Source organism: Pararge aegeria, chromosome 15, assembly GCF_905163445.1.
Source record: "Pararge aegeria chromosome 15, ilParAegt1.1, whole genome shotgun sequence".
Lineage (NCBI taxonomy): Eukaryota > Metazoa > Arthropoda > Insecta > Lepidoptera > Nymphalidae > Pararge > Pararge aegeria.
In genome coordinates, this window is record NC_053194.1 from 18,020,944 (window position 1) to 18,046,561 (window position 25,618).

A 25,618-nucleotide genomic window follows, 5' to 3' on the forward strand; every position below is an offset into this window, starting at 1 on the left:
GGGGATTAAACGTGTTCAAATTTGTATGAAAGTTTTAATATTTGGTTTTAAATTAGAAAAACCAAATACAGTTTTTGTTAGTTAGCTAATTAGTGGAATAAATTACCCTAACAGGCAAAATATGGACAGTTTGTTTGAAAATCTTTTATTTTATAAAATATTTTTCGAGTTATGTCCACCAAATATGGTAATTTTTCTTTCAGTTAAACATAAAGAAGTACGTGTTACAGTTTTAAAAACATCCCTAAAAGATTGAATAGGGGGTTTGTAGCAAAATATTTAACTTTTCAAGTTTCATAAGTTTGTTATTTTTACTAATATTTGCTGTAATCTCTGCCCGCAACTTTGTTGTCTGGAGACTGGAAAAGATTCCTATTCTTATGGAATATGTGAACTTATAATTATTAAATATATTATGTCCATTAAATTTTTATTTTATTATGTATTAAATATCTTCAGGTTTCACTATGATGCAGCGAATTATATAGAATCGTAACAGATGCGCCATATAAATAAATTCCACCCTCATCGTCTGGGTGCTTGGTATTCTTCTACGTTCGAAATACCAGAAGCCGGCAACGCATCGGTGGGCCCACTGCTGCTGCAGATGTTTGTGGGCTACGGTAATCACTTTACATCAGGTGACCGACTTTCGAAAAAAAACTGAAAAAAAAATTCGCCCGCGTTTGTGGTGAAATGCTACAACAACCTTAGTTAAAAAAAAACGTACAAACATTATTTTTTTTTATTACTAGCATACTACGGCAGCAAGGAAAATCTTAGCCCCAATTAATAATTTTATCTCCTATATTATACATATGTATATATTATATATTTTAATAAATCCCTTAGGAATTATCTCGTTTCCGGGATAAAAGTAATCTATTTCCATTTCCTACAGAAAGCAATCTATGACTGTGTTAAATTTCGTCAAAATCAACTCAGTGTTCACAAATAAACATACACATTTCAACTGGTATGGTATGAATTGTTTATACAAAAATAATAATATAATATAACATTTTTGTTAAAGATGTGTGAAATAGGAGTTGGAAGATTGTATGAAATTCTTATATTTTTGTCATTTTATTCTATTATGGGAGCCACTGATTCTTCCTGTGTTTTGAAAAATAGCCTTTAAAGGTAGGAACAGGGGATGGAAGTTTAAATAGAAAAATCAGAAGTTATGCGCGGTTAAACAGGTGTGCAATACTAAAGTAGTAGTACAAAAGTGTACATCAATTTCTCGTAAGAAATATATGTTTTCTTCTGCTCTTACAGAACGAGGTCTTATTCGGAGGCAAACCTCGAGCAATACTACATTAGATTTTCCTTAAATATTTATTAGATGTAGTAAAAACGTATTAAGAGTGCAAGGTTAACGGAAGGAAGGGACGTCGACTGTGCCATAAAGCACAGTCTGATCTAGATAAGATATAATTAAATAATATAACATTTTTTTTATGATCTCTTTGTTCTTAGATCTTTGTGGCCACTGTTGTTAAATATTTTAAATCAAAAGTAATTTAAATTATTCACCCTTTTTGTCGCCGTCCTTTGTTTTTTCTTTGTTCATTCCTCTGTTTGAAGCCGGTGAAAAATTAATTACTTACCGTCGTATCTTAAACACGACACTGTAAGAAGTATTTTGTTTTTTATAAAATAATATTTAAAAGAAAGAACTTGGATGAATGAATACACTTTTATTGTACACCACAGAGAAAATTTACATAGATACAAATACAACAGCACAATAAGGTAGATCGTACAATTTGGCGGCCTTAGAACTTCCTGATTAAATAGAAAAAAAAAGATCGTCTTTGAAATCCGTTTGAAATTAAATTCGCCTGTTGGTCTTAGATAGTTAAAGGCAGTGGCTTGCATAGAGGGTACGCAAAGGGTATGCAGGCGATATCAAATGAAGAAAACCTGCAATACGAGCTATAAAAAACTTAAGGATAGGCATTGTAACAGTAATAATAATTCTACCCTTATTCATAACTCAATATAATCATCTGCATACCCTGTGCATACCCTCTATGCACGCCACTGGCTAAAGGCAAAACATTAAACTTTTGAAATTTTATTTATTTTTGTTTTAAAACTAACGTCATTTCGGGCTTAGTTTAACCGTAGAAATTCGTTTAGTTCTCATCTTTACATAGGATGAAACAAAATTGCTTACCTGTCTATATATTTACTCCTTTTAAGCCACTCAACCGATGTTAATGCGGTTTTCACCATTGTATAATAACTTTTTTCAGATAGTTTTTTATTTTAGCACTCGTACAAATAAGCTGATGACCGCAATCTCACCTAAGTCTAAGATCGTATCGGGCTAACCTGGAGGTATAAGGAGGTACGGCAGTTATAATAAGGCCATACCTAACTTAACTAGTTTTACGCGTAATCGTACCGGAACGCTAAATCATATGGCAGCACTTCTTTGCAGGTGAGATAGTAGCTAGCCAAGGTCGAAGCCTTCCAACAGACATAGTTTTATAATCAGAGGCAGTAACTTGACTTTTCTTTCTTATTTATACCGGTTCGCGTTTACATTCTAAACTTATTCTGAAATTTAGGTTGTAAAGTATGTAGACTCTTCAAACATAAATATTTAAAAAATACCATGATCACCATCATATCAACCCATTAAAGGCCCATTACATTTGTCGTGAGATACGTAATTTCCCTGCCGGTTTCCTTCCACGATGAGATGGGGTTAAGGCCGTAGTCCACCCCGGTCAGGCCCAGTGCTGATTGGAGGACTCCATACAGCTTTAAGAACATTATTGGAGAACTGTCAAGCATATCGGTTTCCTCACGGTGTTTTGCTTCACCGTTGAAGCAAGTGATATTTCGCCACCCGAAAGTGGAGTCGAAGCCCTAGCCACTGGGCTATCACTGTTCTGTTAAAAGACATATTCTGTTATAATTTGATATAGACGGATAGAGTCATGAACAGAAAATAGTTAAAGGTAAAACGTACGACTTACTATATATGTTGATAAACGCTGATAAAAGTGATACACTCGTGTTGACATACAAGATGAGATGACCGATCCTATTACTAAGATAAATGTCCTAAACGTTTCACAGTTTACGTAGTGCGCGTGGTAGTGTATGTGTTCTCCTTTAAACGTATTTAATTATGGAAACACAATCTCAGAGCAAAACTAATGCCGATAATACCAAAGTGGAAGATATCGTGAAAAAGCCTCTGACTCTTGATGATGTCCTGGTCAATGAGCTAGGACAGTTCGGATGGTTCCAGCTACGGAATATTCTACTAGTGGCTATACCGATTTTAATGTCTGCATTTCCTAATGAATATAACTTCTCAGCAGCTGCTATACCGCACCGGTAAATAAATAAAAGGTGTTTTTGTTTATTAAGTTTTGCTGTTCGGTATTGTTAATTAAATTACGTGTTTCTAGATGTCAAATCCCAGAATGCGGTGAAGTTGGCAAGACTCATAAATATGATCCTGAATGGATCTTTAACGCCATACCTAAAACTGATAAAGGAATTGACAGCTGTCAGAGATACACTCCAATGAATCTGGAAAGTAACGGAACCTGGAATGATTGCCCTGCCACCCTATTTAATAATTTCTCAACCGTGGCTTGTGAAGGTTTTGTATATGCCAAAAATAACACAGTTGTATACGAAGTAAGTACATAATTGCAAAATAAACAACTAATTGAATTAAAATTTTGTAAAAGTTCATATAGTAAAGTACACTTAATAATGTTTTTTTTAGTTCGATCTCGGATGCCAAGATTGGTTAAGAGCTCTCGCAGGCACATTTAATAGTATCGGTACTTTGCTGGTCTTACCTATTACTGGTTACGTTTCGGATCGCTTCGGCCGAAGGTTCGCTCTTGTCATAAGCGTTCTTAACTTGGGCACTATTGGTCTCATCCGAGCATTTTCCGTCAATTACACAATGTACCTGATACTTCAAATCCTACAAACAACTCTAGGAGCTGGTACTTACAGTACTGCTTACATTTTCGGTAAATATCCCATATGATAAATAATTAATAGCTTAACATTAATGTAATATTGTTTATTATAGTTACAGAGCTGGTTGGCCCAAAGTATCGTGTTTTTACTAGTGCTACTTCATCCTCATTATTTGGACTTGGTCAGGTGATTCTCGGCAGTATAGCATGGCTGATATCACCTTGGCGTTCCTTGCTAATGGCTCTTCATATCCCTTGTTTTCTGATAATATCATATTACTGGATACTCTCCGAAAGTCTAAGATGGCTGCTTTCGAAAAAAAAGTACTCCGAAGCTAAGGAAGTATTGCAGACTATTGCGAGAGTAAATAAAACGAGTATCAGTGAGAAGTCACTAAACACTTTGTTACAACAATCCGAACGCATTGATACCTCTCAAGTGAGTTGATTCTGATGACAATCTTTTAAAAAATAAGTTAGTTAAAAAGCTAGGTATTTTTGAAAGCTTCAGTTACTCCAAACTATTAATACTACAACATTTGTATTACCTCGCTATCCCAAAATATGAACTGACTTGATACCCTTCTATTTAAACATCATTTTATAGTCATCAACAAAATATTTTTGACTTCGTTGATCAATATCTTTTTATGTTCCAGTCAGTCGGTCCTGGATTAGTACGTACCATAATAAGATCTCCAGTTTTACGCAGAAGAGTATGTACAACGCCCATTTGGTGGATCACTGCGATCTTTGTTTACTATGGATTATCCATCAACTCTACTGGTCTCTCTGACACCATGCACTTGAACTATATTTTGACATGTGCTATCGAGATTCCTGGATTTTACACAGCAGTACTTGTCCTGGATAGAATCGGCAGAAAGGCTACCTTATCTTCGTGCTACTTCATCTGTGCTATATGCAATATTGCCTTCGTCTTTATTCCTAGTGGTATGTGAAACTCAATATTATTATTTAATTTAAACTGCTCGTTAGTACACTTAAAAATTACAGCTATGGTCCATATTATCCTATCACGTGTATACCTCTTCGACGTAGGTCAACAATGATAACCATTACAAGTATTATATTTATTAAGGTCATTAGTACTATCTTTGTTTTAAAACAATGTAGGTATTTCTTCAGATACAATAATTAAAATACACAGTTACGAAAAATATGTTTGTACGTTTTTATTTCAAGCATTCAAAATAAAATTCTTATTTGAATACTATTTATATGCTGTACTTATATAAAGTACGAACTTTTATATAAGTAGGTACTTATATAAAGTAGGTACTTTTATATAAGTAAAAGTCAGTTAACAAATATTTAAACTGGTGTCTAGATTCCACTTCGTTATAAAGTCAACAAAATGTTAAGAGAAATGTCTATTGACCTAGTATCCTCACATATATTTGCATATTGTTCGAATATTTAAAACGTGTAGCCTTCAACTCGGCTTAAAATAAACAGACACTGGTTTATAAAGTAGAACGAAAGACTTACATTATAAAATCTCTTTTAAGTCCTATATCCATTGCTATCTTCTTATAAAAAACTGTAAATTATGAATTTATAGTTAGTTTTATGACAAAAACTGTGTAATGTATACTGTTTAGTAATGTTTAGTGGTATCGCTTAAATCCATTTAGATTTTTTCAACTTTCAGACTTGACTGTTCTTCGGCTGATAATATATTTACTGGGAAAGTTTAGCATTTCGACTGTGATGACTTCAATGTATTTATTCACGTCAGAATTATACCCTACGGAGTTCAGGCATACATTACTCGCATTCTCTTCCATGGTCGGCCGTATAGGTGCAGTAATAGCACCACTTACACCAGTACTTGTAAGTCTGAGTTATAGGATAATATAGTGTTCAACACCAAGAAGAGATCTGTATTTCGACGCATTTCGTGGTAAATGCTGATGTTGTCCAGATAGCGTCCAGACAGTTTATAAAGGCTATGCAGGTCCCTTACTAATGAGGCTAGTAAGAGTCCTTTTTCGCTTCGCACCACCCGGACTTATTTATCACTCTGTCTGTCAGACTGTGTATTAGGACCTCTGTATAGCTATTCTTATTCCGTACTCTTATACTAGTATAATTATTGACGTCGAAACTTTATAGTAAACCAAATTGCTATTTGTGAGCGATAAATACCTTTTCATAATATTGGACTCAGTTGGATATGACTTTTAGTTGATGCATGTTTAGGTCTGCGCGATAATATTATATTTTAGCAAAAACAATAAAAAATTTGAAAATTTCAGAAAGACTATTGGCACGGCATCCCATCATTCATGTTCGCTGGCATGGCCATCTTATCAGCACTGTTGGTATTCACGCAACCAGAGACGCTGGGCATTAAACTGCCAGACACTTTAGCTGAGGCTGAAGCTATAGGAAACATGAAATTAAAGAAAGAAATGCCTGAGAAGAACTAGAATTTTTATATCATGCAACATTGTAAATTTTGGGGTAATGTTTGCAGTAATTTGAAAAGATCAAGCAAAAAGGAATAAGTGTTTTTTTAAATAGTTTATAAGGAAGTTTCTATCAGAGTAAGATAGTAACAATAACATTTGTATTTTATAAAAGAATTACAACATGTTAAAATAAAATGAAAATATTGATGTTTATCAAACTAAAACCTACGAATGTTTGCGAAAAAAAAGTTGTGGGCTCAAGTGTCAATCGATTCTGCTTGGTTGGATGTATTTCAAAGACAAGCGGAAAATGAAATAACACAAATAAAATAACAAAAAAAAAAACAAATGATAAAACCTTTTCATCGGAATGATCGACATACAGATACTGATCCCTGTACTTTAAATATTTCATTGTTTAATCATACGTTACAATGAATATGTAATAAGAGTATTTGATGGCCACCTTAAGAGACTGCATAGATTACATTATTTATTGTATTAAATTTGTTATTATTATATATCACTTACAAAAGTTAGCATATAAGAATCAATAAAGTAACATTAATTCTTATATTTGGGATTATTTATTACTATTACGTTACTATTTATTGTTTATTGTTATTAGGTACACAAAACAGGTAATAACTAAAAGTAAATCTAAATATAAGTAATAACAAGTTTTGTTCTAAACTACAACCCAAAGTATGTGGACACAACTTGGAATTAAATATAAAGATTTGATGATTGAAATTAAAGATAAAATTAAAGTTGGAACAAAAAGAAACACTTAAAAAAATTATATATATATATATATATATATATATATATATATATATATATATATATATATGATAAAGATTATGTGGAATAGTGCTTAATACTTTCATTTTTAAAAATATTTATTCTTTTGTTAAAAATTTCAATATTACGATTACATGATACTAAATCATTATAAAGGCGGCACATGCGAACGATGGGATTGTAAAAGGAAGTATTGTTCTTGTAGACGCTTAGGGCAAAGGGTGTAAAATATTTTAAACTGGTATTAACGCGAGTATTTACAGAAATGAAAGTGTACAAGCCTGATTACAATAATATTATTATACTTTAAAAAAATTAAAGAAAAAAGTCATTCTGAAAATATTATATATCTTACACGATCAGAGTTCCTCACAGAATATAGTATGTTGAAAGTTACATCTTACTGAATATTTTGACGAACTATGCTGATAAGTGCTAAGCGACGAGACGAAGAGATGACTGATCTAATAATTATTGAGATCGATCGTGAATATTTACATATTATAAAGATTGTGCGCGTGGTTGGTAGTGGCCGCTATATTGAACATAAATATAATATAATAAATGCCGGAAGGCCAGAAAAGTGATGTGGACACACAATCGCAAAGTAAAATTAAAACAGACAATGATGAAAAAGCCAGTGATGTTCAGGAGCTCGTGGATCTTGACAATGTTTTGACCAATGAGCTGGGGCAGTTTGGCTGGTTCCAACTGCGGAATATTCTTCTGGTTGCTATACCTATTGTGATGGCTACTTTCTCTAACGAGTATGTCTTCTCAGCAGCTGAAACACCTCACAGGTAATCCTGATAAAAGTTGACCTAATATCATCTAGCTTTACACCTTATGGAATTACTAATTTTCTAAAATTAGTTCTTTGCCAACTTACTCCCGCTTTGCTGTATTTTATTAAAATATAACAATCAAACAATGTATCTTCCCAAAAAGGAGAAACTACTAACTTCTTGTAACTTATTCTTATGTATAACATTTTTTGGAATGGTATTTATGTAGGAGATTTGCATACAAACATTGCCCCGATATTTGTGATATTAATACCAGCCTAAAGCCTAGATCGAATCAAACTAGTCTGACAAATCCGTTGAAAATACGTAAGAATAACCAGTTGGATTTTAAAGTTAATAGTTTTAATCAAGAAAAAGTTATAATTTAGAAAACGGTTGGACATACCTATAGGTATTTCTTTTGGCCATGTGCAAATGAACATTAAAAAGTAGCAAAGAATTACAGTATCATAGAAGAGTAGTATTATTCTATCTCAACTAATATCATAGAAGAGTAATATTTAAAATATTTTAATATCTCAGCTTTATTGATTTCGTAAAATATCACTAGGTGTCGAATCCCAGAATGCGGTGAAGTTGACAAATTGCATACCTTTAAACCAGAATGGATCTTAAACGCCATACCAACAACTGATAGTAGCTGCCAGAGATACTCTCCACTTAATCTTGAAAGTAACGGAACCTTGAATGATTGTCCTGCCACTATTTTTAATGATTCCTCAGTTATAGCTTGTGATGAATTTATTTACGCCAAAAACAATACAGTCGTGTACGAAGTAAGTATCATTAAAATTATTTACGATGAATTTATTTAATTAACTTGGTTATACTAAACTTAATAAGTTTCTCCTTTATTATGTTTTTTAGTTCGATCTTGGATGCCAAGAATGGTTACGAGCTCTCGCAGGCACATTGAATAGTATAGGCACTTTATTAGTGTTACCTATCACTGGCTACGTTTCGGATCGCTTCGGCCGAAGGTTCGCCCTCGTCATCAGCGTTCTCAACTTGGGCACTATTGGTCTCATTAGAGCATTCTCCGTCAATTACCCAATGTACCTGATACTTCAAATTCTGCAAACAACTTTGGGGGCCGGTGCTTACAGTACGGCTTACATTTTTGGTAAGTTTATCGTATGAATAGTTTTCCAAGTTAATTGTTCACAATATTGCATTGTTTATTTTAGCTACGGAGTTGGTTGGCCCAAAGTATCGTGTAATCACAAGCGCTACTTCATCCTCCTTATTCGGGCTTGGTCAGGTGATTCTCGGTGGTGTAGCCTGGCTGATATCACCTTGGCGTTTAATGCTAATGGCTTTACATATCCCTTGCTTTCTGATAATATCATATTACTGGATACTCTCCGAAAGTGTAAGATGGCTACTTTCGAAAAATAAGTACTCAGAAGCAAAAAAAGTATTGCAGACTGTTGCGAGACTAAACAAAACAAGTATCAGTGAGAAATCCTTGAATGCTTTATTAAAACCATCAGAATCTAAAGTAAGTTGATTTATTTCCTTTTCAACTAATATTAAAATGTTATAAATTAAATTAATTTTTACTGTGTTACTGTGTATAATCTGTGTTAATGGGAATGAGTGAAAAGTTCAGACTACGTAAAACTATGAAAATGAAAATATTGATATATGTTTGATGGTTACTTTTATCAGCATCATACCAACGCGTGCCACAGAGCCATGTGTGAGAGCAAATTCCTTAAAACTCATCTATTGACGCATAACTTCAACTGGTACAAAGTGCCTCTAGACATTAAGTTGTAGATAACATAGGTACATGTTATTGGGTAACGTAGTCCAATTTATTGATTTCATATTAATATATTTTTGATTTTAGCCAGAAGGTCCTGGATTAGTACGTACTATAATAACATCTCCAGTTTTGTTAAAACGAGTGTGCACAACACCTGTTTGGTGGATCACTGCAATCTTCGTCTACTATGGATTATCCATCAACTCCACTGGGCTCTCGGAAACCATGCATATGAACTATATTTTGACGTGTGGAATAGAAATTCCAGGGTTCTATACAGCAGTGCTGATTTTGGACAGAATTGGCAGGAAAGTAACCATATCTTCGTGTTACCTTATATGTGCCATATGCAACATCGCCTTTGTCTTTATTCCTAGTCGTAAGTACAAATTTGTAATGCTTTCATGAATATCGTCATCTTGTAAACCTGATTCCGTCCACTGTTGGACATAGGTATTTTCTAGAATCTCTTTATTATTAGCTATATCGTCGTTCGTTTGTTTTCTACGGTTTCTTATACACTCTTGAACTTTTGTAGAAATCAGATCTTTTTTTTTTCCTTAACGTTTAAAATAGTGCATACGCATATAAATCTCAAATGAAACGTCAATAATGGTAAACAAAACAAAAAAATATTTAATTTTTGTTATTTTTTACTGAATATCTATGCAGAGAAGTATAATTATATTAGTCAAAATGTAATAATACTTCTTTGCAATATTCTAGAAAACAAATATTTAAGCTTATCTGGCGGTAAAACTTCCACTTACGATAATTTTAATCTTAACTCTTATAAGTGTCCTACCGACTTATTTATTTATTGAACTCGTCCCATCTAGTTTACCGCAGACTACCGTAAGAACCATTTTCGGTTCTAGCAGTTCCTACGGCTATTGAATTTGGCTAGTTATTAAAAGTATTTGAAATTAGCTATACTTCAATTAAAGTCTTTGTGAATGCTCATGTAGCTCTTTTTATGAATTGTATAAAATTATCAAATTATTAATTTACTCGTACTTTATTAGTTTTAATAAAGCTGTTGGTCGTATTCAGTAAATGGGTATAAGATGTGTCACAGTCAAGATTTTATAATGGTAAACTACAAATATATTTCCAGAGTTGACCGCACTTCGCCTGATAATATACTTATTGGGAAAGTTCAGCGTGTCGACAGCAATGACATCTCTGTACTTGTTCACGTCGGAGTTGTACCCGACAGAGTACAGGCACACGTTACTCGCCTTCTCCTCCATGGTCGGTCGCATAGGATCGATTACAGCTCCACTAACACCGGTGCTTGTGAGTATGAACTTATGGAATGAAAACAGATCAATATACACTTTATTGTACACCATACATAAAGCAGTAACAAACACAATGAAAGAAAATAAAGCTACTGGAGGTGGCCTTATTGCATAATAGCGATCTCTACCAGAAACTTCATGAACTTTACGTATTCTCGTAATGTTTGTGCATATCATTTCATCTAAAATGTGTCTAATTAGTTTATAAGTGATCATCATCAATGATTATATATCAAGGGATCACGCCCTTATATATTTTAAATCTTTAAGGAACCGCAGACGCTATCCTACTTATATTTAGGGTCGCAGCAGGGTGCAGAATAAAAAGATGTTTGATGACAATATTAATTATTATAATATTAAAACTAAACTTATAAACTATGCTCGGCCGATTTGTGGCACGAGCTACCTAGCCTAGGTCTTACAATTAATTCCCATAGGAAGCGTGGTAAAAAAGGATCGCATCACGATTCAAAGCTAGCCTCCGGAATTTGCCGCTTCTTGATTAGCAGGCTTACTACGGCTATCTCGTGGTTATGCCTACGTACATCATTACTAATATTATCAATGTGAAACTCAGCAGCCAATCAACTTGATTTCTGGCATACAATTTGTTCAAAGGTCGTAGACTTCTTTTTTTTTCAAGGAAGTAACGGTTCCTAGCGGGTTTGTACAAAACCTTAATAAATGAGGACAAAGAACGCGGGCGACAGCTATGTAGACACTTTATTATCAGACATATAATATATCTCAGTGTAAGTTACTGCAGCGAACAGCCCTAAGGTAGGAATGAGAACTAATAAATAGTTTAGACTCACCACGCTGATATTCAATCTACAGCCTATCTCCGTCCACAGCTGAAAATAGGAATCTCACCATCGGGTCCATGAGTCTCCACTCCAGAACACAAGAACCCCAACACCATTGCTAGAGAATCATTAAGCTACTTGCACACTTCAGTCACTATCACCAACAGCTGATAATAATCAATAACTTAGAATTACAGTGTCCGTTACTCAGCAAACCTGGTTTGGAGCACAGTGATGCACCTAAGCACTACACGTGTCACTTACGAGAGAGGAAGCATCTGCTCAGCTCGGCTAGCCGAGGCAGGAGATAAAAATCATACACCCTGACACGGGATACAATTTAAGTGGCCACCTGCCCTCGTACCTGACCCTTTTTTTTATCACACTTTTCATCTGGTGAGAGGCTTTGGCCGTAGCTAGTTACCACCCTACCTTTAAATACTTGCCGAAAAGCGATTTAGCGTTTCAGCACGACGTCGTGTAGAAACTGTAGGAACAGAAACAGTAGGGGTATGGGTTTAATATAACGGCCATAATAGACTGCATCGTCATTTACCATCTGAGGAAATTGCAGGGATAACTTAAGTATAAAAAAAAAACTCTTATATTATTTCCACACGTGGATAAAACTGTGAGAGAAGATATATTTAATCATTTTAAATTTCCCTTTTCCCCGGGGACAAAAACGTCTCCTGCCCATGATAGCAGCAACAATGAGACATTAATATAGATGATAATCATCGTGAAAACTGATTGCAATGTTTCAGAAGGAGTATTGGCACGGCATCCCTTCACTCATGTTCGCCGGCATGGCCATCCTGTCAGCACTGCTAGTGTTCACGCAACCGGAGACGCTGGGCACGAAACTACCGGACACCTTAGCTGAGGCCGAAGCCATTGGGAAACCACTGAATGCAGAATCTGAAAAGAAATAAACACATATTATCAAACTTACTTATATAGGAGATATTGTGTTGCGGAACCTATATTTATTGGTAATGCAATTTAAAGATGAATGTAAATTTATAGGAGTGAATAGTTTCAATTCAGTTGGTTGCGGTAAATCATGACCGCAAGGTCACTCGTGTAGTTAATTGTATGAAACTAAATGTAATTATAAAAGGTTTGTGCACGCGTGATTTGGAACGAAATGAGAATTCACTTGTTCTCTTGTGCCAAACTAGGATTAAAGAAAATTATCAGTTCTGTCTCCAATTTTGGCAGATATATTTTTTCTACAATGTACTGAGTAAAGAATAATGTAGAAACTAATAACAAACTAAAGTTGCGATATATCTCGTATGTGTCACAAAAATAATATTCGTTACTTAATAGATCATTGATTATACAGTATTTATGTTCTGTTATGTGTATTGTTGAAAAATATAGGTTATAAGAATTAATAAAATTAAAACTAAGATTTTCGTCACTTTCATTAATACCTGTTTCGAATTCTAATCAATATTATAAATGCCAACGTGTGTTTGTTGTTTGTTTGTCCTTCCTTCACGCCCTAACCAATCAACTTGATTTTTGGCACAAAGTTAGTTGAAAAGGCGTAAGGTAAAGAGTAATATAGGATATGTTTTTACCCAATGAAGGCAAACGGCTCCTTCGGAATTCGTTAAAAAAAACCACAGTAAACGCGGACGAAGAACGCTACCCGCGTTCTTCAGCAATATTACAGCTAATATTTTTATAATATATGTAGGATATTCCTCTACTTTCGCCGCCGCCAAAAGTCGCAGGCCAGCAGCCTGGGCAGCTTTGGCGCTGAGCCCGAGGTACCGTGCTCCTGCCACCTTCTGTGGCCCTGGTACTTTTGTTCTTTACGTTTTTACGGCCGATACCCACCAAATCATCGAAGACATTCAACTGCGCGCGAAATGAATAAAACATGTGTATCTATATGGCTCCTGCGAACTAACTTGTAGCAATTTCTTGGAACGTATCGCTAATATGATACTAATATAACAAATATATAATGCTTTGTTCTCCATCTCCACCAAATCTTCGAAGACATTAAACGGTCGGACGATTCATATGTGATTCAATTCCTCATAATGATTGCCTGGAAGAAATTATTATAAGTGATAAGGCCCCCTTTGTACACAAATTTAAATTAGTTGTACCTTTGTTCTTTTTTATTTATCTCTGGTGTGCAGTAAAATATTTTTGATTTGATATTCTATATCTTTGTTTTCTAAGTTTTAAATGGGTCCGTTACTCGTAAAGACTATTGGGAGCATTTATATCTCATATAAGTCTACCATTGAGAGCAATTGTTTTGGATTTGAGGACAAATGGTTTAAAGCCATTGAGTATAATAATAATAATGTTTGTACCTACACCGATTTCTTCGACATAATTTGGCATCCAATCTAAGTATACAATTTGCTTCTAGTTATTTAATATTATTTGAATTTGGAAGGTTTGACTAAGGAAGTGCTAGTGTTTTTCTTTTGTTAATTACATACCAATTAATGCTTTACGCTGTGTAGTCCACTTCCCGCGGGTGTCGTACGAGGCGACTAACGTAATACAGCTGAGAACGGGAAGCAGCGTCTTTTGTGCAACTACTACTGTCTACTGCGATCCCTAACCAGTCTGTCTAGTGTGGTTATTATAGGCAAACCCTCCCGTTGGGAGAGACGTTTAGTCCAGCAGTAAACTATTATGGGCTATTTGTTTAAGGATTTATGCTTAAAGTAAACACTGAGCCAATACCTATAGAGAAGGATTTGAATATTTTTTTACAGTAAGTCCATTTCTGACATGCGCTTTAAGCTGGTGTTTTTGGAACGGGGTATTATGCAACCGTTTCATAAACTATCACTTGAAGGTCACGTCACTTACAGCGGTCATATAGAGAATGATTTTGACCGACTTTGATATCATAGTGATAACATAAAGATATTTTTACTGGTCTTAACAAACGACATCTTGATAAGGATAAAAGATGACATATAATATAGTCTGCATCGAGATTAATTCTTGCAAAAGAATTTCCACTTAACATATCCGGTGAAGCTCAGTGGTTAGGACTTCAGCTCCACTTTCAGGGGGCCGAGTTCGAATATCAACACGCACCTCTAGCTTTTCTGAGTTATGTGCGTTTTAAGTTATTAAAATATCACATGCTTCAATGCTGAAGGAAAACATCGTGAGGAAACCTGCATGCCTGAGAGTTCTCCATACCATTCTCAAAGGTAAGTCGACCAATCCGCACTGGGCAAGCGTGGTGGACTACGGCCTAAACCCTTCTCATTGTAGTAGAAGACCCATGCCCTTTAGAGAGCCAGTAATGGATTGATATGATGATGATGATGATCTATATATATGATGAACACAACCCTTTTAAACATTACCATTCTTTCCGAGACAGTCGAATTAAAAGAAACAAATAAACCAAGTTTCAGTAGATGAAAAAAAAAACATATTCATATATACATCAAACGATATTGCTGTTAAATTTTAATAAGGCATAGGTCACGATAGAAACGGTCAAAACAAATACTAATTTTCTATACAATTCTTCTACCATTCCACGTGCCAAGAGAAAAGTACAATGTGCTGGTTTGGTGCCTAAACGTAAAAAAAGAAGAATGAATTCGCAACTTTACTTAGATTGGGATGGGTGCAAAGCCCAAAGTAAGATGATACAATTACAAACAAAGACAATATGTTATTATGAATGAATGAATGAATACACTTTTATTGTACACCAAAGAAAAAATGAGGTGCAGAGATACACATAGAGCAAGACAGAACAATTTGGTGGGCTTATCGCTACATAGCGATTTCTTCCAGCCAACCAAAGGCGTACAAGGATGACCTCCCTGTCGCAACGGTGAGCGAACGGTGAGTTTCAGTACGTATGCCCCGGGTTCGATTCCTGGCAGGTGCGATTTAGAAATTTAAAATGTCTAAATTTGCTCTGGTCTGGTCTGGTGGGAGGCCGTGGCTAGTTACCACCCTACCATCTTAGACCGCAATAACATCATTACATACCGCCAGGTGAGATTGCGGTCAAGGGCTAATTTATGGAAGAATAAAAAAACAAAAAAAAAGGAAAAAACATAGAAATGAGGTAGGTGGTGCAATAAACATTACACAAATGTATAAGTAATACATACAAATGAAAATCTCTAAAAGTTGTAAAATGATACTGAGAAATCTTGCTCGCTAGTATATTTATTACTGAAGTATGTCTGAAGTATCACTAACGAATATAAATTAAAAACTCGTGCGCGAATCGCACAGAGGAACGTAAAATGCAACGCATGAGCGCAATCAATTACTAACGTAGATTTTAATCTATAACCGTCATCTTCATCTACTCATCTTGTCATCAATTAAACAACCTCTCATTATCTCATATCTATTGCTAGGCAAAAGCTTCCATAGGAGGTTCGAAGGGGCGATTATATAGCGAAAGTTTTTTTGTTTGTTTCACATAGTGTGAGATTGGCGTGTTTTTTAAAACAAAAAAGTGTCATAGGCTACTTTTTTATGAAGTGTTTCTAGTGGATTAAAACAGTTTTCGCATTAAACCGAAATACTGTTATTGCATAAAAAATAATTAACGGATTTTGATAGATTTTTTTTTAATTAATTCCTCTTCAACTTAGCCCTTGATTGCTATCTCACTTGGTGGTGAGTGATGTTGCAGTCTAAGATGGTAACGGGCCGTAACGGGCCATCTTGTTACGGGTTATGGCAGTCATATTATACCAATATCCTTAGCTAGGTATTAACGTATCCAAGGACTTTGAGCAGGTACTCACGCAAGTGAATTTGTTTGTTTATCTTTCTTTCACGCAGCAACCAAAGGGAAGTAGGAAAATAGATATAGCACATGCATAAGAAATGGGCATAGCTAGTAGATACTCGTAGGTATTCTACACAGCTAAAACATCATGCTACTCTATCCCAGAATGGCGGGCTTACTCGTAAAGCTCGGACTTTTTTGTAACGAAGCCAGGGCTGACATCAAACATGCGCCGTGAAATAATTATATCTTCCATTTACCCCTCCTATTTCTATGAACACGACAATAATTAGGTACATATTATAATAATTTCTCATCTCCCGTAGTTCTACTGGTGCTAATCAGGCGTATAGTCAACAATTATCTTGGCGGACTTTTGAAACAGAAAATCGAAATCGGTTCAGATTTGCGAGAGATATACTCCCAAATCTAAACCGATCAGGATCATCCAACAATTCACGTTTAATTGGCAATCTATTCCCTTTAGAAATCGTTCAAGAAGTTGATTAGCGTGTGAGAAACTATGGTTAAATGGTTTGTTAAATGCTACACCAGTTTAAAATGTTGATGATTGACCTAATAATCTACATGCAAGCTCATTCGTCCAGAGCTCTTAGACGGGAGCACCGCGCACTCCGAAAATAACTAAAGCGTTCGTAATTTTCAGCTAAATGCCCGAAGAACGCGATGTTGCAATGGATTCAGTGTCTGGGAAGATGGAAAGTGAGAGAAAACCTAGAGTATTTGAGAAGCCCCTGGATTTAGACGACGTTCTGGTGAACGAGCTGGGTCAACTGGGCTGGTTCCAGCTGCGGATCATTGCGTTAGTGGTCGTACCGATCATGATGTCAGCGTTCATGAGTGAATACATCTTCTCCGCCGCAGCGATACCTCACAGGTATTAAGAGACTAGCTAAAATAAGTGAGGATATTTAAGATAATGGTAAATTGTTTAGCAAATTGTTTAAATATTTGATTTTAAATACCTTGTAGCAGTTTTAATTTGCGATTGAAGTTTTTAATCGGAGACCTAATTGGATTGAATCGACGATCCTTTTTGGACGATGACGCTTATCGATTAATCGTTAATGTTTTTTGGTCTTTCATGCTTCCGGCGATCGAAAAGATTTTATGTAAACCAGAGAGTGCCATAGAAAGTTCTTTTGAAATTTTATGCAGATGCAAGTTGCTAATTACAACAATTACAAATTACAAATGTTGTTATTATAATTATTAACGTTAACAATGATTGTTACAGGTGTTGGATACCAGAATGCAATGAAAAGAGTAAAGAGTTAAAATATGACCCTGATTGGATATTAAACGCTGTACCAAGTACCGGGTCTGGATTTTCCAGCTGCCGAAGGTTCGCTCTACAGACTTCTGGTACTAACGGTAGTCTCGACAACTGCCCTGCTCAGTTGTTTGATCACTCCAAAACTGTGGGGTGCCAGGGTTATGTTTATGAAAAAAACAATTCAGTTGTCTTTGATGTGAGTATGAAATTATCATTTAGATAAAGAAAAGGAATGCAGAGTTTTATTTTTAACCCCCGACACAAAAACAACGGGGTGTTAAAATTGTGTACGTGCGTGCGCGCATTTGTGTGCGTGTGTGTGTCTCTCTCTCTCTCTTTCTCTCTCTCTCTGTGTGTGGTTGTGTGTCCATCGTATTTCCCGAACGGATGAACTGATTTTAAACAGATTTTGTTTTTCTTTTTTTTGCAAAGAGTCGGTAGTGTACATAGCTAATGTTTCATAAAAATCTATCCATCATAACCGGCACCAAAAAATGGCATAATGTATATTTTAAGTCCCTGAATATGGGTATACAAATGAAGGGGCTTGACTAGTAGAATAATGTACATGTATATGTTTTTAAAATTTTAAATTTATTTACTAAGTCTGTTTCCGACTTTTGTAGGCGTTTATAACTCTAGACCTTCATTTACTTTCAACAACGTTATTCAACACGGTTTATTTATATCATGTTTAAAAATGATGGATACCTACCTCGTATTATTTGTAAGTAGAAGCAAGGCATTTTAAGCCTACAAACATAACAAATAACAAATGAATGCCTCGGTCGTGTGCTGCCTTTATTTCTTGGAGTTATCAATTCAATAAGTAACTTCAATAAATTAACAATAAAATAGTGTAGTGGCAACCTTTTTCTCGACTACATGTTTTTGATAAAGAATTCATTTTCCGAGTATCATAGTTACTTTTTTTATTAAATATTTATAATTAACTAGACCCACGTTCTTCGTCCGCGTTTATTACGGTAGCGAAACAATTTCAGTAGTTTAATCGCTGATACATTCGTTGGTCAGTTGCCGATTATGTTGCCAGTAAATATATTTTCTTGGTTAACTTCATGTCATACATATTTCTCTTTATTGTAATAATTCAAGGAGTTTTAAGTTACTAAGATTATATGATGATGATGTTTTCAGTTCGATCTCGGTTGTCAAGACTGGTTGCGAGCGTTCGCCGGCACGCTAAACAGTATCGGGATACTGCTGGCGATGCCTATCACGGGCTACATCTCGGACCGCTTCGGCCGCAGATTCGCTCTCGTCGTTAACGTGTTTAACCTCAGCTTGGTCGGCCTGATTAGAGCGTTCTCCGTTAATTACACCATGTACATGATACTACAAATTGTTCAAACCACGCTAGGTGCTGGTACTTTCAGCTCTGCTTATATATTTGGTATGTGCTTCTTATATTTGTTTAATGCTTGTGTTGTGTGCTCCTGTGAGCTGAAGCACTGCAATATCTACACTTTCTATTTGATTCAATTCAAAACCGGGCAGTTCAAACCTTCTCAGAGGTGTGTGGAATCCACCAATCCTTATGGGCCAGCGTGGTGGACTACGGCCTTAACACGTGCTCAGTGGGCCGGTAAGAAATACGATGATGATGATGAATGTCAGCAAAACGTCGAGCACGTGCTGAGTATTTCATGTTTCTCTATAGAAGAAACACATAAATAAATAAAAAAGAATCTTCTTTCCAAAACGGTACCAGAGTCCACAATACTTTGGAATTTAAATTTGAGTAAGAAATGTGCTATTTATGTATATGTTCGTAAAACCTCACCTCATACCACTTTAATGCCATTATCTTATTATTTTAATGTTATAATGTTCCAGCTGCTGAACTGGTTGGACCTAAGTACCGTGTGCTAACAAGTGCGACATTATCATCTATATTTGCAATCGGACAAGTGATCCTTGGCGCGGTGGCCTGGCTGATTCAGCCGTGGCGGTCTATGCTTATGGCCCTACATATACCAGGTTTCGTGATAATCGCGTACTATGGGATATTGTCTGAGAGCATTCGATGGTTGATTTCCAAAAGAAAATTCACCGAAGCGAAAAAAGTTTTGGAGACTGTAGCGAGAGTAAACGGGACACAAATAAGTGAGAAGTCTTTGCAAGCACTTATGGGTTCAGCGGAGACTCCACCTAAAGCGAATGTAAGTCTAATAAAAAAGTGGTAATCTTTTGCTATACATTTATAAATGAACGCTTGCATTTTAATATTAAGTCATCGATCACTAATGAAAAGGTAATCGATGTATCAAGTATTCTGTTCTTGATTCTCTACGACCTTGAAATCATCACTGATTACTGAGTGTATTTAGTGACGTCATATTTTAAACATCTAGAGAGAATAATTGTTGCTGAATTTATGAATTGTAGTGAAGGCTGCTTACTATTTAAATATTATTGAAAATAAAGACACAAGGTGAGGTAAATTGAGGTTTTTAGATCGTATTCTCAGCAACAGCCATTAATTAGGAAAGTGGCTTTATTTATCTCATAGCACTTATAGAATCGTCGGTGGGGCGGTGGGGCACTGCTAGAATCTTATAATTAATTTTTGTGAAGGACATTATCGATTTTGGTTCAAATCGGAAAGTGCCCGGCCTAAACAAATTTTGCGGAATCGTACTTGTCTGCCGAAACATTTTTTATTGGTAACATTTTTCTGAATCGTTAGAATTTCTATGGCGATACATTTTTTATTACTACACCGAAGCTGTGGTATATATAACCTTGGTTTTATTTAAGTTCTAAAATATTTAGTTTTCTACCAACTGGAATGTTTGTACGATTTATTTATCTTTTTTTGGGGTTTATGTAAAACCAAATAAAGGAACGGACATTCTTAAATAAAGAAATACATTGTTTAACATGCATATATCCACAATTTTCTCGGAAGGCGTGGGTATATTACCTAGTTGTCAATAATAAAAAGTTGACTAAACAAGTACGAGTATGTCACAATCATCTTCGGTGTCGTGATAAAAAAAAATTTAGGAAGCAAGTAGTAATCTTTAGTTTAAACACACAATAGCTATTTCATTGCTTTGCAGCACCTTAGCATTATTCTTTGGGACCAAAAATGTATGAATTGATGTCCTTTAAAACAATATTTATAAATATATCATTATTACAGGACGGAAGTCCGAGTCTCATCCGTTCAATTACACGCTCGCCAGTCCTACTGAGGCGAGTGTGCACAACTCCAGTGTGGTGGATCACCACGATCTTCGTGTACTACGGTCTCTCCATCGACTCCACCAGCCTCTCCGATACCATCTACTTGAACTACATCTTGACTTGCGCCATAGAGATTCCAGGCTTCTATACAGCAGTGTTCGTGTTGGACAGAGTTGGCAGAAAAGCTACCATTTCCTCCGGCTTCTTCTTCAGTGCCGCTTGCAACATTATATTTGTTTTTGTTCCGAGCAGTAAGTTCATTTATTTATTATTATTGTTATTAGGTTGTACAAGTAGCTTACATCGAATTCTCTGTTTCTCTAATTGCAAACATGAGAAGATTTTTGGGTCCCTTATTTTGAGACTATCCCGAGCTTCAGACTTAAGCGTGGTCCTAGATAAATCGGAAGCCTTCATTTCCGCTTCCAGTACCGTTTCCATGTTGCCTGGTCTTCGACGCTTTCGTTTCTCTCCGGAGCCTGACTGTAAAAAATACCAGATGTGGTCTAATGCCTCAGTCATAAAAACGAACTTCTGAACTAATGTGTAATGATCTGCATGATACTAATTATTGTGTGGAGGGCCATTTCTGACATATTTTAGAGTCAATGACGGTCGGGACCTGAATAATTGTTCTTAACCCAAAACGTGTACATAGAAATTACATATGCAAAAAAGTACATTTAATCCATACAAACTCATTACCGGCCTACTACAGGGCACGGGTCAGCCCTGAGAATGAGAAAGGCCGAAGTCCATCGCACGAGCCAAGTGCGTCTTGATGGACTTCACACACAAACCTTGAGAACGTTATAGAGATCTCCGAGCCATGCAGGTTGCAGGAAACTTAACCGTTTTACGGTTTACCTGCAGCCTGCTAATGATATTTTCATTGGTTAAATTACAACGCACAAAAAAAGAACATTACTCAAAAATGTGTATCCCAATTTCGTCTGTCTAGCAAGCACTCAGTAAAGTTGACGCAATCAATAAGTAATGGATGCACGATGTGTTATGTTTAAGTTCCATTGAACTCATTGCTTTATCAATTGGTATCTAAATTGGGACTGATTTGAAGTACTTGCTGCTAATATTTGATACAACTGTTTTGTCTTTCAACGCTCACATTGTTTGTATCGAAGTAAATCCTGTATGCACCACAGGACTGCCACAGCTGATATATGAAAATAGATGTTGCCCGCGGCGACTTGAACCGCGTGTTTTTATTTCTTTTTTTTACTCACCGTTAATTTCCCTGAACTAAAAATAAAAATATGCAAGCTATCGCTACGCAAAATTTTAAAACCAAATTTCATCAAGATAGCACCAGTGATTGCGCTTATACACTTTATAGGTAGAGCTACAAATAAATTACCAATAGACACATTTTATATAAGACAATACACGTGTTTTAGCAACAAAGTCAAACGAACACAGTAGCAGCAGTAGCAGTAGAGCTTTTTGCGGTCGAGTTTGTCCGGGGAAGTACTGCCTCCACGTTATTTCTGTTGCGATGTTCCGGGCCGAAGGACGTGGATGCCGGTGTATAGGCACATGAAGCTTAACACCTACGCCTCAGGTCAATGGACAAAGCGGCACGTAGCAGGACGTTTTGCTTGCATGCCCTGCGAAGTGTTTCTCTGATTAAAAGCGCTGGATTTTCACTTACCGTACAAAACGGCGGGTGTGACGGCCGAGTGGCGCAGTGGGCAGTGACCTTGCTTTCTGAGTCCATAGCCGTGGGTTCGATACCCACAACTGGAACATGTTTGTGTGATGAATAAATGTTTTTCAGTGTCAGGGTGTTTATCTGTATCCGACATCTTAGTACCCATAAGACAAGCTACGCTTACTTTGGGGCTAGAAGGCGATGTGTGTATTGTCGTATGAATGAATACACTTTTATTACCACATAAAAATACAGGAAAAATTATAAAAAAAATAATTAAAAGTTGTCGTTATACAATCGAAACCAGTAGAAAAGGAGAAGATAAATGCGAAAGTGTGTTTTTTCTTACTTTAATCCTTATTGTAAGGAACCGTTATAAACGCGGACGAATAGTGTATAATACATATCCACAGGTTTGTCGGTGTTCCGGCTGATAGTGTTTCTGCTGGGAAAATTCGGCATCTCCATGGTGATGACGTCCCTGTATCTCTACACCTCTGAGCTGTACCCCACGGAGTACCGGCACAGCCTACTGGCCTTCTCGTCCATGATTGGACGGATCGGATCTATCACGGCTCCACTCACACCTGTACTCGTAAGCTCATCCAGATTTTTACCAAATTACCTTTAAAGGCAGCGTGGCATGGGTATCTTAGAAAAAGTCCTTGCTTTTGCATTGTTATTTTCCTTTTAATTTTCCAGCTATCGATAAAAAGATTGACACACTATTGTTATCCATTTTATTTGAATGTTATTATGAATGTAAAATAAATAAATGTGAAAGCGTATTTGTTTGTTTGTTCGTTTATTTCTTTCTTTGTCTTTACTTCACGCCCTAACTAAGCTCACGGCCCAACAAGCTGCTACTTGATTTTTGGCACAGGTTAGATAAATGGACGGAGTGTACCTGAACAGAACATAAAAAAAGTCCAAAAAAATGTTTAAAGGAAGTTGGCACTGATAATAGCTATAAACAAAAATTAAATTGAAAGACTATCTCTTATATATATATATATATATATATATCATTTATTTTCAGATGGACTACTGGCACGGCATCCCGTCAATGATGTTCGGTGCGATGGGCATCCTGTCCGGCATACTGGTTCTCACGCAGCCCGAGACGCTGGGCACCAAGATGCCCGACACCTTAGCCGAGGCGGAAGCACTGGGCACACCAGAATCCAAATTGCAGCCGCCCAGTTGATCTCGCTTCTCATCAGGGCTGTCCTGAATTTACAAATATCTTTAGATTTTACCTTCTTTAAGCGTTAGTTATCGCAGGCTGATCTTCCGTCAAAGTGTCCGAAATTTTGGTGTCGTGACGCGGTGTAAAGCAATATAAAAGCAATATAAATGTGGTTCGATACCAGTCTTGCACATAGCTAGGCTAAGCCACCTTTGTTTCGTATCTCAATATAAAACACACTCTGCATTATTTTGTACTGTGATGTTTATAGAAATGCTGTGTTGATAATTTTCGAGAGTTTACCTATTACATTGTTTAAAGGTGAAATGTACCGAACCTCAGATTTTTAATAATAATATGAATATATTTTTCTCCCTACTTTATTGACTGATTTGGATTGACTCTTTTGTAAGTCTGGTTGAGTACTACAAGTATGAGAAGTTTTATATGGGAACTCGCCATTCTGCTTTGTATATTGCATTATAAACAAGCTGTAGATGTTTTTGCAGCATGACTTTTGTTATTCTGAATTTCTGCCGCGCTTAGAATCTTGTCTAGTTTACTAATGGTATTTTTAGATGGTAATTAATATATTGTTGCCATTAAATAGTGGCTTTTTTATGGCATAAATTGTTTTTTTTTTATTATGATAAGTAAGAGCCCTGTGCTTAGTTTTGACGGAAGCTCGGAATACAGTTGGTACAGACCCTCCTCCTCCCGTAACGGATGACGGGCAGCGGCGTTCTGTGTGCTACTACTACCGATAACAGCGGTTACCAACCCGACAGCCCATCGCAACGTGGTGATTATGAGAAAAACTTCCCGTTGGAAGAGGCCTTGAGTCCAGCAGTGTACTGTTAATTGTCTTGGTCTTAGTTTTTATATTTAATTCTATTATTGTGTTGGTTAATAAATAAAGTCCATAGATTATTATTTAACAACAATAACACCTTCTAGGCGGCTTCTCGTAAGACTTGACTGACGCTTTGAAGTGATCTGGTCTTGTATATTGATCTGGGATCAATCAAATAAAAATTAAAGACAAATATATGACTTAAGCGCATTTTGTTGATTAACAGGCTTATTTTTTTCTAAATCTTAAATTGAAGGTGAATCTACTTCTAGATAACGTACAAAGCTTTAGATAAGTATAACATTAATTAATTTACAATCATCTGTACGATACAATTGTTTAAATACCTATTTATCTAAATGTTTTATATGTTAATTGATAACGTAATAATCATATAACTACAATGCTAGAACCAAGTTAGTAGTGACTAGAGTTAGATCGCGTTAAGTTTGTTCAAAATTTATTATTATTAATTGAGAAGTAAAATAAAAGAGAATAAAACAATAAAAACATAATTTATAAGTAATATTATCTAAAAAATATTTGAAGTATTCATTAGTATACATATACTATTTGCAAATTTACGTCTGTGTGAACCAATCATTTTGCTTACTGAAACAAAAATTATCCCAACTAGTAATCACCAATATAAAAAAGTGTCCGAATGTTTTTTCATTTTATTTCCAATGCACTGCGTAAATCAAATCACAAATCTTAAAATTGTCT

The 25,618-nt window shown here is 35.8% G+C and overlaps 3 protein-coding genes across 3 annotated transcripts; all 3 read left to right on the forward strand.

Moving 5' to 3' along the window:
• Positions 1–3,076: 3,076 nt before the first annotated feature.
• LOC120630014 (organic cation transporter protein-like) lies at positions 3,077–6,910 on the forward strand. Its single transcript, XM_039899132.1, has 7 exons — positions 3,077–3,363; positions 3,438–3,672; positions 3,764–4,019; positions 4,082–4,407; positions 4,628–4,922; positions 5,644–5,825; positions 6,251–6,910. The coding sequence occupies exons 1-7, from the start codon at positions 3,152–3,154 to the stop codon at positions 6,422–6,424; spliced, it is 1,680 nt and encodes a 559-aa protein (XP_039755066.1). The 5' UTR covers positions 3,077–3,151; the 3' UTR covers positions 6,425–6,910.
• An 813-nt stretch (positions 6,911–7,723) lies between these two features.
• LOC120630015 (solute carrier family 22 member 7-like) lies at positions 7,724–13,218 on the forward strand. The gene is made up of 7 exons (XM_039899133.1): positions 7,724–8,010; positions 8,567–8,792; positions 8,884–9,139; positions 9,204–9,517; positions 9,872–10,166; positions 10,905–11,086; positions 12,668–13,218. The coding sequence occupies exons 1-7, from the start codon at positions 7,775–7,777 to the stop codon at positions 12,833–12,835; spliced, it is 1,677 nt and encodes a 558-aa protein (XP_039755067.1). The 5' UTR covers positions 7,724–7,774; the 3' UTR covers positions 12,836–13,218.
• Positions 13,219–17,290: 4,072 nt separating this feature from the next.
• Positions 17,291–24,611, forward strand: LOC120630013 (solute carrier family 22 member 3-like). Its single transcript, XM_039899131.1, has 7 exons — positions 17,291–17,569; positions 17,930–18,164; positions 19,127–19,382; positions 19,826–20,151; positions 21,138–21,432; positions 23,264–23,445; positions 23,890–24,611. The coding sequence occupies exons 1-7, from the start codon at positions 17,343–17,345 to the stop codon at positions 24,055–24,057; spliced, it is 1,689 nt and encodes a 562-aa protein (XP_039755065.1). The 5' UTR covers positions 17,291–17,342; the 3' UTR covers positions 24,058–24,611.
• The last annotated feature ends 1,007 nt before the right edge of the window (positions 24,612–25,618 follow it).

What these genes read in the sequence shown, in the direction of transcription:
- LOC120630014 (XM_039899132.1), top strand. Translation starts at nt 3,152, where the DNA reads ATGGAAACACAATCTCAGAGCAAAACTAATGCCGATAATACCAAAGTG. An exon ending in ATAACACAGTTGTATACGAA is followed by an intron (nt 3,673 to 3,763) that starts GTAAGTACATAA and finishes TGTTTTTTTTAG; the next exon opens with TTCGATCTCGGATGCCAAGA. An exon ending in CAGTACTGCTTACATTTTCG is followed by an intron (nt 4,020 to 4,081) that starts GTAAATATCCCA and finishes TGTTTATTATAG; the next exon opens with TTACAGAGCTGGTTGGCCCA.
- LOC120630013 (XM_039899131.1), top strand. Translation starts at nt 17,343, where the DNA reads ATGCCCGAAGAACGCGATGTTGCAATGGATTCAGTGTCTGGGAAGATG. An exon ending in AGACTCCACCTAAAGCGAAT is followed by an intron (nt 20,152 to 21,137) that starts GTAAGTCTAATA and finishes TCATTATTACAG; the next exon opens with GACGGAAGTCCGAGTCTCAT. An exon ending in ATTTGTTTTTGTTCCGAGCA is followed by an intron (nt 21,433 to 23,263) that starts GTAAGTTCATTT and finishes ACATATCCACAG; the next exon opens with GTTTGTCGGTGTTCCGGCTG.
- LOC120630015 (XM_039899133.1), top strand. Translation starts at nt 7,775, where the DNA reads ATGCCGGAAGGCCAGAAAAGTGATGTGGACACACAATCGCAAAGTAAA. An exon ending in ACAATACAGTCGTGTACGAA is followed by an intron (nt 8,793 to 8,883) that starts GTAAGTATCATT and finishes TATGTTTTTTAG; the next exon opens with TTCGATCTTGGATGCCAAGA. An exon ending in CTCCACTAACACCGGTGCTT is followed by an intron (nt 11,087 to 12,667) that starts GTGAGTATGAAC and finishes GCAATGTTTCAG; the next exon opens with AAGGAGTATTGGCACGGCAT.